Source organism: Microtus ochrogaster, unplaced genomic scaffold (genome assembly GCF_000317375.1).
Source record: "Microtus ochrogaster isolate Prairie Vole_2 unplaced genomic scaffold, MicOch1.0 UNK26, whole genome shotgun sequence".
Lineage (NCBI taxonomy): Eukaryota > Metazoa > Chordata > Mammalia > Rodentia > Cricetidae > Microtus > Microtus ochrogaster.
Window position 1 is genome coordinate 1,350,138 of NW_004949124.1, and position 13,264 is coordinate 1,363,401.

At 35.1% G+C, this 13,264-nt stretch overlaps 1 protein-coding gene across 4 annotated transcripts in view; it reads left to right on the forward strand.

Annotated features, from left to right (window-relative positions):
• Memo1 (mediator of cell motility 1) overlaps positions 1–13,264 on the forward strand; it is a 97,607-nt gene that overhangs the window by 72,464 nt on the left and 11,879 nt on the right. The window contains exons 5-8 of one of the 4 annotated variants that reach the window (XM_026789666.1): positions 868–913; positions 1,992–2,134; positions 7,492–7,792; positions 11,376–11,452. In XM_026789666.1, the coding sequence (XP_026645467.1) occupies positions 868–913; positions 1,992–2,134; positions 7,492–7,792; positions 11,376–11,403 (518 nt within the window). In that variant the 3' untranslated portion in view covers positions 11,404–11,452. The remainder of the gene's footprint in view (positions 1–867; positions 914–1,991; positions 2,135–7,491; positions 7,793–11,375; positions 11,453–13,264) is intronic. The other 3 variants (XM_026789664.1, XM_026789665.1, XR_003378818.1) reach the window with 3 other exon arrangements.

The following is a 13,264-nucleotide window of genomic DNA, read 5'->3' on the forward strand; positions in this document are numbered from 1 at the left end:
CTCTCTCTCTCTCTCTCTCTCTCTCTCTCTCTCTCTCTCTCTCTCTCTCTCTCCCCTTCTCCCCACCCTACTCCCACCCCCATGCTCCCAACTTTTGCCTGGCGATCTTGTCTGCTTCCAATTTCTAGGAGGGTCTATGTATGTTTTTCTTTGGGTTCACCTTATTACTTAGCTTTTCTAGGATCGCGAACTATAGGTTCAATGTCCATGCTTTTACATGCTGAGCCATCTTTCCAGTCCTAGTACTTATTTTTCCAAGTCAAATGTTCTTTTATTATAATTCATGCTCATGGAGACAGAGAAAAAGTAAGTTTTGAGAAATGGCAAGCCAATGATCCCAACTCCACCCGTTTCTGTGGAGGACTAGACTTTTTCTTTTTGATGGTGGGTCTGTGGAGAGTAGATTTGTTGTTGTGTCTCAGAGCAAGCCATCTGTAGTTGACACTTTATGACTACATGCGTCATGTTATAACTTATTAAATACCTTTTGTAGGTGTGATCCTTCTAAAGATATGGGCAGTCATTTTAAGTGCCTTAGGGATGGTCTCTAAACTCATCTCTCTGGCTTTCCTTTGCTCCTTATAATTTGCAAAACAGCTACTTCCCTACCATATTATAATTATTAGCAATCTCTTTGATGATTTTTTGTTATTTATTTTTGGAGGTACTTTTGAGGTTAGACTAATTCATGGCAGTTACCAAATTTTTATTAGATGCCAAAATTCTTTGGATTAATAATTAACCCGATTATAGAGAAAGCCCTTGTTTGCTCTGTGTAGTTACTTAGCAAACTAGTAAGAATCACAGAAAGATGCCCCATGGCAGCTTCCTCTGCCAGCTTCTTTTTTTTTTTTCCTTACACCATAGATGCAGATTCTGCCCAAGGAGCCCCTGCATTGCAGAGGGACTGGAGGTCTGTATGATCTGTTTATTTCGCAATTGACGAGGGTAAGAGGGTTACTATGGGGGAGGTATTTGGGTGCCCTGAAGTAGTGGTATATAGTTTAGTCAACATTTATTTTGAGGTTACTTAAAGTTAGTATTAAAAACAAAGCCTTTTTTGAAGTCTGTTTGTCCTGTGTCTGGTTATTAACATTAAAAAGTAGTGGTTATAATGCTGAATTCATAAAGCCCTATTCAAAACAAGTTTAGACAAACAGTTCATGCTTCTAAAACTCTTAACTCTTAGAATAACTGGTATAAAAATAATACTGAATATATATACTATCTTATTATAGTGAAATATTTTATAAAATGATGTAAATCACAATTACTTAAATCAGTTATTAATCTGTTTTGTTTCTTTTCCATTAATTTGTCAGTCAGAAGGAACTGGATATACCATCAATGATATGGGTGGGTGGGTGTGCCTTTGGGGAGTGTACTAGAAATGAATATATCCTTTAATTCTTTTGTTAACGTGGATGTCAGTGAAATTTGAGTTGTGTCGAGGCTGGCATGTATCTGACTGTTAAGGCTAAGTGATGAGAGTGCAATCTACAAATCTCACAGGAGCCAAGTTCAAGTTCTGTAGGTCATGCTTGGTTTATAGAATAAGCGTCAAAAATGGTGTTTGTTTATAGGATCAAATTAAAGTAGATGAGGGAGACTTTAATGCTCTGTGAAAATGGCAGGACTGGGTAGGTGGCTATATCCTTTGTGAGTAGTTGGGGATGATCTGGTGGACTTATTTTTGGACATTTTATACCTAGCAATACAGTAGCTCCGCTTACAGTAGTATGTAACTTAAATATTTAAGTTTTGGTAACTTAAATAGATACTTTTAGTATTCTGTACTTGTTTTTAAATCAGCTTCCTTAAAAATTTCTTTTATAGATTTTTTTAGAATTCAACAATAAAATATCTGTTACTATTATCACTGTTAATAAATGTTCCACTTTTTAGTGCCAACACAATTGGAAAAATATTTTTAATTTTAAACAGCTTAAATGACTTGTATTTTTATTTTTATTTTTTCTGTTTTCTTTAAGCCATAAAGATGAGTTTACCATTATTCCTGTACTGGTTGGAGCTCTGAGTGAGTCAAAAGAACAGGAATTCGGAAAACTCTTCAGTAAATATCTAGCGGATCCTAGTAATCTCTTTGTGGTGTCTTCTGATTTCTGCCACTGGGGTAAGTCCTAGATTTTAACATACGGAAGATGCTATGTATTTGTGGTTAAAGGTTTCTTTTCATTCCAAGCTCCGAGTCTCAATTTTTTTTATCACTCTTCACAAAGTTTTATTTATAGCAGCCATGTTTAAAAGTGAATAAACAGCCTTTTGGTCATTTAAAAAGGGTCAGGAGAGGAGATAGGTCCATTTCCAAAGGCGACTGGTACAGTTGGATTCACACTGTGAGGGCATCCTTGCTTTTGAACACTTCTGTTAGCAGGAGTTAAAACCTGTTAGCCCCATATTTGTGTACATATGTATGGCGTAGGGTTTTGGAGGTCAGGTTTGGTAGATAGAACAAATTCTTAAACAATGTAGACGAGTACTGTGTGCTACACTGGTCCTTCTCTGATTATCCTTTTTTAAATTAGTCTCTCTTTTTTCTTTTGGTGAATATTTTTTGTCCACGATTTCAGTCAGTTTTCTCTAATACTAGAACATATGGGCTATCAGCACTGTGATCTTCACTGGTAATTCTTTATAAAAAGAAGGTTTCTTAAGTGGGTTTGTGATTATTGTAAACTAAGAGGGAAGGGGATTTTGCAGTGGCTAGATCATAAAGAAGTGAGGCATTGTGGATATCCCCTTCCTGGCAACTGATTTTGCATTCTTTAAATGCTATTTGCTTTCATTTACCTTTAACTGTTTCAGAATATTTAAGTTCTATCTCTTTGACTCTTTTCTTCACTATTTTAAGTCATATCTATTTGTTCATACTCTTCCACTTTTATTCTAAGGGAGTGTAAACCCAAACTTTTTAGGATAAAACACTAGGATGCCAGACAGCGTCCTCAGTGAGTTATTTAGGGAGCCCTTTGCTTTCTCTTGTGAGAACTGAGTCAGCATTTTATCTGCCTTGCTTGGGTTCTCTCTTGCATTCTTCTCTGAATAGATTTCTTAAGTTGTACTCTCTACTTGACTCTCTTCCATGGTATAAATATTAGAATATGTAAATTATTAGCACTGTTTGCATTAGTTTTCCATGAGTATGGTTTTCCTCCAAGGGCCAGTTTGAGAATACCAGAAGACCGTTTAGATTTCATTGTCACAACTGGGAAGGGATTTGAAGGATGGTGTGAGGCTTTGGAATCAAATGAGTAGAATTCAGGGAAGTTGCTAAACATTTTAGAATACACAGAACAATCCCCAACCTCCACCCAATGAAAGAAATGTCTGGTCCAAAGTGTCTATAGATTGAGGTTAGAAACCCATCCTTAGGTTGTATGGGTAACTGAGCATCCTTCTAAAGACCTTCCCTGGGTTCTTCAGTAACTCATTCAACTGTCTAGTTTGCATTATTCTTTCTGGCAGAAGTAATTTTTTATTCATGTAACTATATTATTTAGACTCTAGGGCCCAAGTAGAGGCTTAGAAGGGAATTCCTGACTCAGGAATTAGAAATTTAGTCATAGTTGATCTTAGAAGTAAGGAGTACTTTTAGGAAAAAGAACTGCTTTTCTCAGTGTTGTGAGTTTTTCTCAGGAACATGACATGCTCATGTTTTGTAAATAAAAATTGTGAAGCAAATATTTTTCCTATTTTATTTTTGAAGGCTCTTATGAATCACTTAATACTGTTCTCTTGATGCTGTTCTCCAGATTGTCTTTCTAGTTGGCAATATAGGCAACCACAAGTAAACTTGCATAAAATATGGGGGTTTTGTTGGTTTTATGACAAGCTTTCATTGTGTTACCCAGGCTAGCCCAAACTTACACACAGTCTTCCTGCATCTGTCTCCTAAGTGCTGACATTGCAGGTGTGAGCCACCATGCCTGGATAATAGATGTAATATTCCTGCTTTACATGTGTGTGGGTCATCATCCTTTTTACCACACCAATAAAGAGTTATTATTATTTCTTCTTTGAGATAAGGTTTTTCTGTGTAGCCCTGGCTATCCTGGAACTACTTCTGTAAACCAGGCAGGCCTCAAACTCAGAATCTGCCTGTCTCTGCCTCTTGAGTGCTGGGATTAAAGGAGTGTACCACCACCACCTGGCTAATAAAGAATACTTAATGCAAACATACATTATTCTATAGTTGAGAGAAAAATGTAATTTTTTATAGCTAAACAAGATTCTTAGAAAGTTATAGGTTGTTTTTCTTCAGTTTCTAAAAACATTAATATTTCATTTGTAATATAGGATTTCCAGGTGATAATTATAAAAAGAAAGGAAAACCCTCAAAAATTTCTAAGGCTGGTAAATGCTAGCAGTGAAGACCATCCAAGCGTTTGTGTTTACATTCAGTGATTATGTGATGGAGCTTTTTCTAGTGTTCCATTTTTAGCTGACACAATCATCACTAAATCTCATTAAGTGCTCACTTTACTTACAAAAGGCACAAAGTCTTTCTGGGTAATTTGGCCAGTAGTATGGCAGACAGTGTTAGGTGTGACATGGTAATATTTGGAAATTGACATTACAGGAGGTAGTAATTGCCACTTTGTAAAGCATAACACTTTGTTTTCCATGCTTATTAAGCTAAATCATTAGCCAACTACAAGTTAAGCCATTGTAGGAATCAAATTTCATATATTTCAAATTTATATTTTGTGTCATCAATTTAGCTCTCTTTGACAGTTGATGTTTCGTTTCTTTTTTCTTTTTGGTTTTTCGAGACAGGGTTCCTCTGTGGTTTTGGAGCCTGTCCTGGAACTAGCTCTGTAGACCAGGCTGGTCTCGAACTCACAGAGATCCATCTGCCTCTGCCTCCCGAGTGCTGGGATTAAAGGCGTGTGCCACCGGCGCCCGGCCTCGTTTCTTTTTCTTTCTCCTTTTTCCCCCTCTTGTAGAATCTTGCCATCCTAGGCTGACCTTGGATTTGCATCCTTCTGCCTCAGTCTCCCTAAATGGGATCAGAGGCACACACCACTGCACCAGGCTTTTTTTTTTTCCTGCTTGTAAGGATATGGCACATGTTTTTTTTGTTTTTTTAACAATATAAAAGCAATCGTAATGGGTGAGTTCTCAGTAACTCCAGAGAAATGATTCAGCTCTTCAGTATATAGATAGATCTTAAGCTTCTCATTGCTTTAGTCTCTTCATAATTTTAAGTAGCTGGCTTTCGAAGTATAATTACTTAACTTGAGTTTGGTATCCCTCACAAATTACTTAGGTAGCTATACATAGTAGGCCTTTGTTTTTATTGAATTAGGTTACTGGTAGTGCTGTTTTTATTGGTGGGTATTCTCTTTGTTTTTGGTCTAGCTTTTGTGGAAATAGTGAAAACCTTGCTCATAGAGGTAGTTGGGAAGCTGATTGATAAAGTGTAGTCTCCTTGTTATTGGCCAGTATCCCTTTACAAAAATGATTCTTTCTATAAACATTTATTTTGCTTTAATAGATATTCATCTTTAAAGAGACACCAGAGAAATAAAAACATAGAGACTAAAATATTTTGGTGTTTTTTTGGAATGAAACGACATGGGAAGGTCAAGACGCTACATTCTGTTACCTTGTTCTTTCGGTCTCCTCAGTGGAGTCCCTAAAATGGAGCTCTGCATTTTAGTCGTCTGTGCTTGTCATCATCTTAGACATAGAAAAATGCATATCAGCACCACAGTATGGGATAATAATAATAATTTTCACCTTAGCTACTAGCTTTTGATTTTCTTTAATCTTAATACAAAGTTCTATTAATAAGTAATATACTTATCAAGTTCTCTTACTATTTAACATGCTTACCAAGTTCTGGATGGTTCTATGTAGGAGAAACTTGCCTGCACTTCTTTCAGTTATCTAACTAGTCAATTTTTTAAAATATTTATTTATTTATTATGTATACAATATTCTGTATATTCTGCGGGCCAGAAGAGGGCACAAGATCTCATTACAGATGGTTGTGAGCCACCATGTGGTTGCCGGGAATTGAACTCAGGACCTTTGGAAGAGCAGGCAGTGCTCTTAACCGCTGAGCCATCTCTCCAACCCCCTAACTAGACAATTTTTATTCTGTTTCCCAAGTTTCAAGTCTGACATTCTTCATATATACTATTATTATTATTTGTTTTATGCCTTCACAGAAATTTGTTTCCAAGTTCAGATTAATAGCTTTCATTAATATAATTTTTAGCAAACTATTAACAAATTTCTAAACAAAATTAGACTTAAGAAGTTGAACGTGAAGTACTCTCCTATTAATTTGCCTTTATGGTGGTTTTACAAATCAGTTTTAATAAATTTACTAAGTAAATGTTTATGACACTATTTTGTTAGAATATGAGTATAATCTACTGTAGTATCTTCAGCAATTTAAAAATTGCTTAGAATTGTATCACTTTTATTTTTTCTCTAGTTTTGGAGCCTGTCCTGGAACTAGCTCTTGTAGATCAGGCTGGCTTCGAACTCACAGAGATCCGCCTGCCTCTGCCTCCCGAGTGCTGGGATTAAAGGCGTGCGCCACCAACCCTCACAGCATTATATCACCTTTTTTAGCTACTTACTCAAAGTGACCTTACCCAAAGTATTTGTAAGATTTATATTATGTTCAGATTTCTCCTGTACTGTTAAGTGATTTGTATATAGTCTTTTTTCCTGTTAAGTTTCTTAGTGCAAGGATAATTCTACTTTCTAAATGCTTAAGTTGATTTGAATATGTTAGCTAATTCCTAAAATGTTATTATCCAAGCCTATACATTAGTCTTCTCTAGTCTTTGTACATCTTTATCACAGGCTTTTGACCTTTTAAGCAGTGTTGGGATAAGACTGATACTTTCTTTCCCATTGTAACAAAATTCAGGGTGAACGGATGACAGCATCTAGTTGTTAGAAAGGATGATCTTATTTGATAGAACATAGATAGTGTTTCCTTTGTGAAGTATTTTATTTGACTGTGATTTCAGGTGTAGGTGTTCCAGGTTTAGGACCTCCTTGTAGAATGACCTGATAATCTCCCTAATGGATTTGTATAAGGGTTCAAATATTTGGAAAATGGCTCACCATTAGCAAAGTGATAAGTAAATGTACTAAGAACGGTTTCTACTAGTCATATATCTGAAAGAATTTCCTACTGCCTGATATTTTGGGTCTTTTTTGGGGGGGGGTCTTTTTGATTAACATTATTAGGTCATTGCTTATTTCAGCAATCTAGTGTATAGCTTAATGTTGAGATATTTAATTTTTTTCTTTTTGTTTTGAGATACTTAAAACATAGTGTTGGTTGTTGTACCATCCATTGTTGTTTGTCCTCATTAGTTGACTGTTGTATGTTAAACAGACATCCTTGGAGCTTCCTCTCCACACTCTGTGAATCCACTCATTAATCACCAGTCACCTTTGGAGATGGGAAAATTACTTACCTGTATTTCTTTTTCTCAGAAAGCGTGCTCTGGAATGGATTCACAAATGAGCTACCCTCCTTCCCTCAAAGAGTAAGGTTTCTGCTTTACAGGATTTTTTTTCCTTGGGTTATTTTTTCCTCTCATCTTTTGAATTTGAAAAGAACTGAGGGAAGGCACCTGAAGAAACCACTGACATACTCACTAGGGAGTTCCAGAGCTTGTCCTGCCCCTAGGGCGGTGTCCATGGCTCTTAAAGCTAGAAAGCTCATACTTGACGTTGAAACAGGGGCTCAGAGAATCCATTTTCCCAGTGTACCTTCTGAAAGGATAAGTTTCAGGTAAGTAATTTTCTCTACTATGTGATATGCTTTATTCATACTTAGTTAGAAAAGGGTGTACACTTCCTGTCCTCCAGTTAACAGAGACAGCTGATTGTTCCTAGTCAGCTTCATAATTGCCCTGAAAGTCAGATATAAAAATTTACAGAATAAAATATTTTCTCATGAGATACACGCAGGCAGAATTTAAGATGAACGATTCAAAACTAAAGGTACATTTTTCATTATGCTAATTTGTATTATGCAAATACAATCATTTCCTTTATTAATGAACAAAATCTTGAGAAATTAATTTTTAAATAATAAGTATCTTAATTCAGTTTCCAAACAGCAGTTAGTTGACTTTTGTATTTGTGTGTGTATGCACATGCATATGTATGATTTTGTGTATGCATACATATATACACATCCAGGCTAAGGTAATATGAAGGCAACTATTATTTCAGATTAGATACTGTATCTTTATTAACAAGAATGGGTTGTTCAGATAATTTGAAAATACTTGTACAATTTTAAAAATTATATCAGACATTATGGACTGTTATGAGTAAAATATTCAGGAGATACATGTACCGAAAATTTAGTTCTTTATTGATATGAGCTAGTCATCTTTATTTTTTACTTTTATACCACTAAATGTGATTTAGTCAAAAAAAAGGTAGCAAGCCGGGCGATGGTGGCGCACGCCTTTAATCCCAGCACTCGGGAGGCAGAGGCAGGCGGATCTCTGTGAGTTCGAGACCAGCCTGGTCTACAGAGCTAGTTCCAGGACAGGCTCCAAAGCCACAGAGAAACCCTGTCTCAAAAAACCAAAAAAAAAAAAAACCAAAAAAAAAAAAAGTAGCAAAATACTAAACATGTGTTCCAGTTGGTTTTTAATGTATACTCTCATTTGCATTAAATTGCATAATGATTCCAGTATTTTAAAGTATTTCAAACATCTGTGCCTTTCTTCAGCAATACTTTAAAGTTAGCTGGGATGTTATCTGTGTGATAGAACATCACATAAACATGTGGTCACCCCTCTCACTTCTCTGGCAGGGCTGTTATTTGAAAACAGTTCCTCACTTGGAAGTGAGCAAGGACTTTGGAGTGGCTGTCACAAAGCACCCAGCAATAGCAGTCTTTCATGGACATAGGGCTACAGATAGTAGCTGAAAGTAACAACAGTTGTTTAAACCTGAAATAGCCCAGATTTCAAAGAGTCGAGGAAGAGTACTTTTATTGCTTTTAGAATATTATTTTTAGAATAGTAGCAAGGAAGTAGAATTTCCTTGTTTGGTGTTCATTTAATTGTCTCAGAAATGATTGGCAGTTTTATCAAAAAAAACTTTGAAATAGACAAGAATATAGTACCAATGAGTTAAATCAGTAGGCTAGGCTGATTGAGATGTAGATTTGGCTTTATGTATTCTTGTTACAAGTACTTGGCAAGTGTGGAAAATAGGGCCAATTTTGCAGTCTTTATGTCCAGACAGTCCTTATGTGTAATACACATTCTCTAAAGAAAAGAAAAGTAATACCTATCTTTCCAAACATTTGAAAGAAATACTTATTTGATGTATTTAATATAAAGGTATTGAGGGCTAGCAAGATGACCTTATGAGTAGAAGTGTTTGCTAACAAACCTGAAATCTGAATTTGTCCTTGGGACCCATGAGGCAGATGGTGAGAACAGACATTGCAGGTGGTCATCTGACCTCCACTTGCACACTGCAGCATGTGTGTGCCCTTGGATGTGCACCTACATAAAAATAAATTAAAATATAGAGGCTTTGAGTGTTAGGTGATCATTGTGTCTTTAAGAATCCTTCCAGTTCAGAGACTATAGTACGTCTCAAACCATGGCTGGATGCATGCAGTCAGTCATCATTGTCATTACGTTCCGAGAAAACAGACTTTAGCTCACAGCCTGTCCAATTCTAGGATACCAGTTATAAGAGAACTTCAACAATAGCTTTGTGGGAAGTGAATAGTTATTATACTGAGTGGCATTAGGAGATAATGTAAACAGTTAAAATATGAAAATTAAAGAATATGTTGTATTTTGGGAAAATAAGAATAAAAAAGGTTAGCATGAACAGATGAAATACTGAGTTATACAATGTTTTTTAAAAAATATACCAAAGAGAGTTTTATAATTTTGCCCTGACTATTATATGTACAATACTGTTTTCAATAAGACGAACAGGAAACTTAAAAATATCATAATAATCCAACCGAATCTTCTTTGTCAGTTGTGAGGCTAGAAGTTGGACTTATTAATAGTTCTAGACATGACACCTAAGTCACAGTTGTGTGTACTCGATATACCATTAGAAATGCATTTTGGCAAAGCTTTAAAAATTAGGAAAATAGGGGCTGGAGAGCTGGCTCAGAGATTAAGAGCACTGATTGTTCTTCCAGAGGTCCTGAGTTCAATTCCCAGCAACCACGTGGTGGCTGACAACTATCTGTAATGAAATCTGCTGCCCTCTTCTGGCTTGCAGGCACACATGCAGACAGAACACTGTATACAAAATAAATAAACAAATCTTAAAAAAAAAAAAAGAACTCAAGCCTAATTTTTAAAAAAAAAATTAGGAAAATATTGACTGAGTGGTTAAGAGCATTGGCTACTCTTCCAAAAGACCCAGCTTTGATTCCCAGCACCCAGCTGTAACTGCAGTTCCAAAAGATCTGACACCCTCCTTTGGCCTCTACAAGCATAGGCATGCATGTTGTAAACAGACACACGTGCAGCAAAACACCCACATACATAAAAATAATTAAAATTTAAAAAAGAAACATAAAAATAAATAAGAATGGTACTCTTGAAAGCTATATTAGATGTATCTCAAATACGTCATAGTTAAATAATCTGTAATTTGTTATGGGTATTAATTTTTGAGTTTCATATTAGGAAGCAATTTATTTTTGGAATTTTTGTTTTCTTTTTTAAATTTCTTTTTAATCTCTGCATTTAAAGAACAGCTGAACATTGACTATTTTGTGCTTATACTCTTCTTAGCCGGGATTTCATGTCAGTGTAGGACAGTTGACTCTTTTGTGAATTCTGTTCACATTGCATAAGGCACATGTATCAATCCTTTTCCTTAAAAATATGATAGCCATAGAAATCACACAACCTTCAAGTATTGCTGACACACATTTGCTTTGTCTGAGAGATCAACAGTGGTAAACTCACTGAGTTCTTACACTGAGATAGGATCCTGGAAGTCAGATTTTCTTGATTCATACTCTTTGTGGGTTTACTATCAATGATAGACTGTTAGAATGTTTAACAATGCTTCTAACTTTAAGCTCTTTTGTTTCCTTATCCTTGTATTGCTGGTGATTTTAAAGTTTCTGCAGTATGAAATAGTTTTTAACATCTTAAAATTCTGGTGATGTGTCATTTCTTTATTGCCTTCCCAAATATGCCTTTTATCTTTATGTTGAGGGCTTTTGGGAATTGATTCTTGCAGAGGCTTAAGCTGTGCTTTGCCTTTTGTGAGAACTGAAATTATCTGGTAAGCGCTTGCTTTCTTTTTTAGCTTCTAATTTTTCCCTATTTTATTTTGTACATGATATTTGTTTCAAGGTCAAAGGTTCCGTTACAGTTACTATGATGAATCCCAGGGGGAGATTTATAGATCCATTGAACATCTAGATAAAATGGTAAGTCTTTCAGGTGTGGGGTTTTAATGCTCTAAAAATATTTTTTTTCATTCCAGATTAGTGACTCAAGATTTAATATGTTAAAATATACAATGGGCTAACAGTTCTTTCCCTTTTTTGAATTAAAAGTTCAAACTGCAATGTATCCTCAAATGAATAATTTCTCTAAGAACTTTCTTTTACTTCTGTTTGATTAGTGAGAATACTTAACAGCACTTGGATATAGATTTTAATGATATTTTTGGAGATGAATTTGGTTTAAGAGGGGCAGCAGCATTTAATGCTATTAACTCTGTAAGCTGCAACAGTAGGAAGTGGTGGGGTACATGGCTGTAACTCCTTGATGGCCATCTGAAGTCACTTATTTCGACTCTTTCTGAACTGTTACTGTTCTTTGAAATTTATTAAGTAACTTAGTGTTTAATTTTTAGATTTGGTTTCTTAATAGGCCAAACTTATTTTTGAGGGATGCTGAAGATTTTATGAACTACTTGATAAAATATATATAACCTAAAATCATAAATGTCTGATTGCTTGATACTCCAATTTTTCAGTTATTACCTTTTTCCTTCTGGAACTAATTTTATTATAGCCTTTTCATTTTATGTTTTTGCTTTGCCGGGTATTAAATTCAGAGTTTTGAGAATATAGTGCAAGTGTTGTCCTGCTAAGCCACATGCCGAGTCTGGTGACTTAAGTTTATGATGACAGACTTTAGGCATTTAGCAAACTTAGCTTTTGTCTGCTATACCGCAGGAACTTTTATAACGACATCATTTTAATGTTTTAAAGTTTTAAAAATTCTAGAAATACTTAGGGATTAATACTATATTCCAGATTTTTCAAAAACCTCCTAAAGTGAATTTAACCTTAGTGAAATTAATAACTTAAAACTGTTGTTTTGGTTTACTTCTATAAAACCTCCTTTAAGTCTTATTGTTATATATTGAATTTTAGTTTCATTTTTCACTTATATTAAATTTGAACTTGAAGTGTTTGTAGTCTTTAGCCTGTGTCTTCTAAGGTTATTAGAGAAAGTACCTTAAGAAAGCTAGATTACTTTTTATAAGTACCAATAATTTGCTTTTCTCCCCTTTTGTCTTTTATTCTTTTTTTGTTTGATATCTATCTATCTATCTATCTATCTATCTATCTATCTATCTATCTATCTATCTATCTATCTATCTATCTATCTATCTATGCCACTGGGTTTTCCAGTGTTGGATTTTATCTTGTTTTTTCTAAATGTAAAATTAAAAACTACAATTCTTATTTTTTCTGAAAGTATTGATAGTTATACTTGAAATTTAAAAAATTACTCTGAAAATATCTATGGGGAATAACTCTTCCCTCTTCCTAAGTGGTTAGACTTGCAGTTTTCTTTTCCTGCTTAATTGTTCAGAGTGTACCCTGGGACCAGGACTCAGAAGTGATTGAAGGATGACAGGGTGTGTGGGATGCATAAGCCTAAGGTGTACATAAGTACAGAGTAAACTCTATTTCAGTCTAGCTCCTCTTTGAGCATTAGCCACACCTGAATGTGCACTATTATTACAGAGATTTTTTATTAAATATAATTTTAAAAAGTTACATAAGTAATTTTGGTGTGTATTCCTAAGGAATAGTCGTGTAGCAGGACTGTCCCTCATTTGCTCTGTGATCTCTAAGGCCCTTTCAGTTCTCTAGCCCTCGTTTGTCTGTTAACAGTAGACCCTTGTCTAGATATCTGAGTCACTGTTTGAGTCTCTCTGTTTACAAGTCTGTGATTTGTTTATATCAATTTTATACATTTTGGTAGAATATTATTTGGTC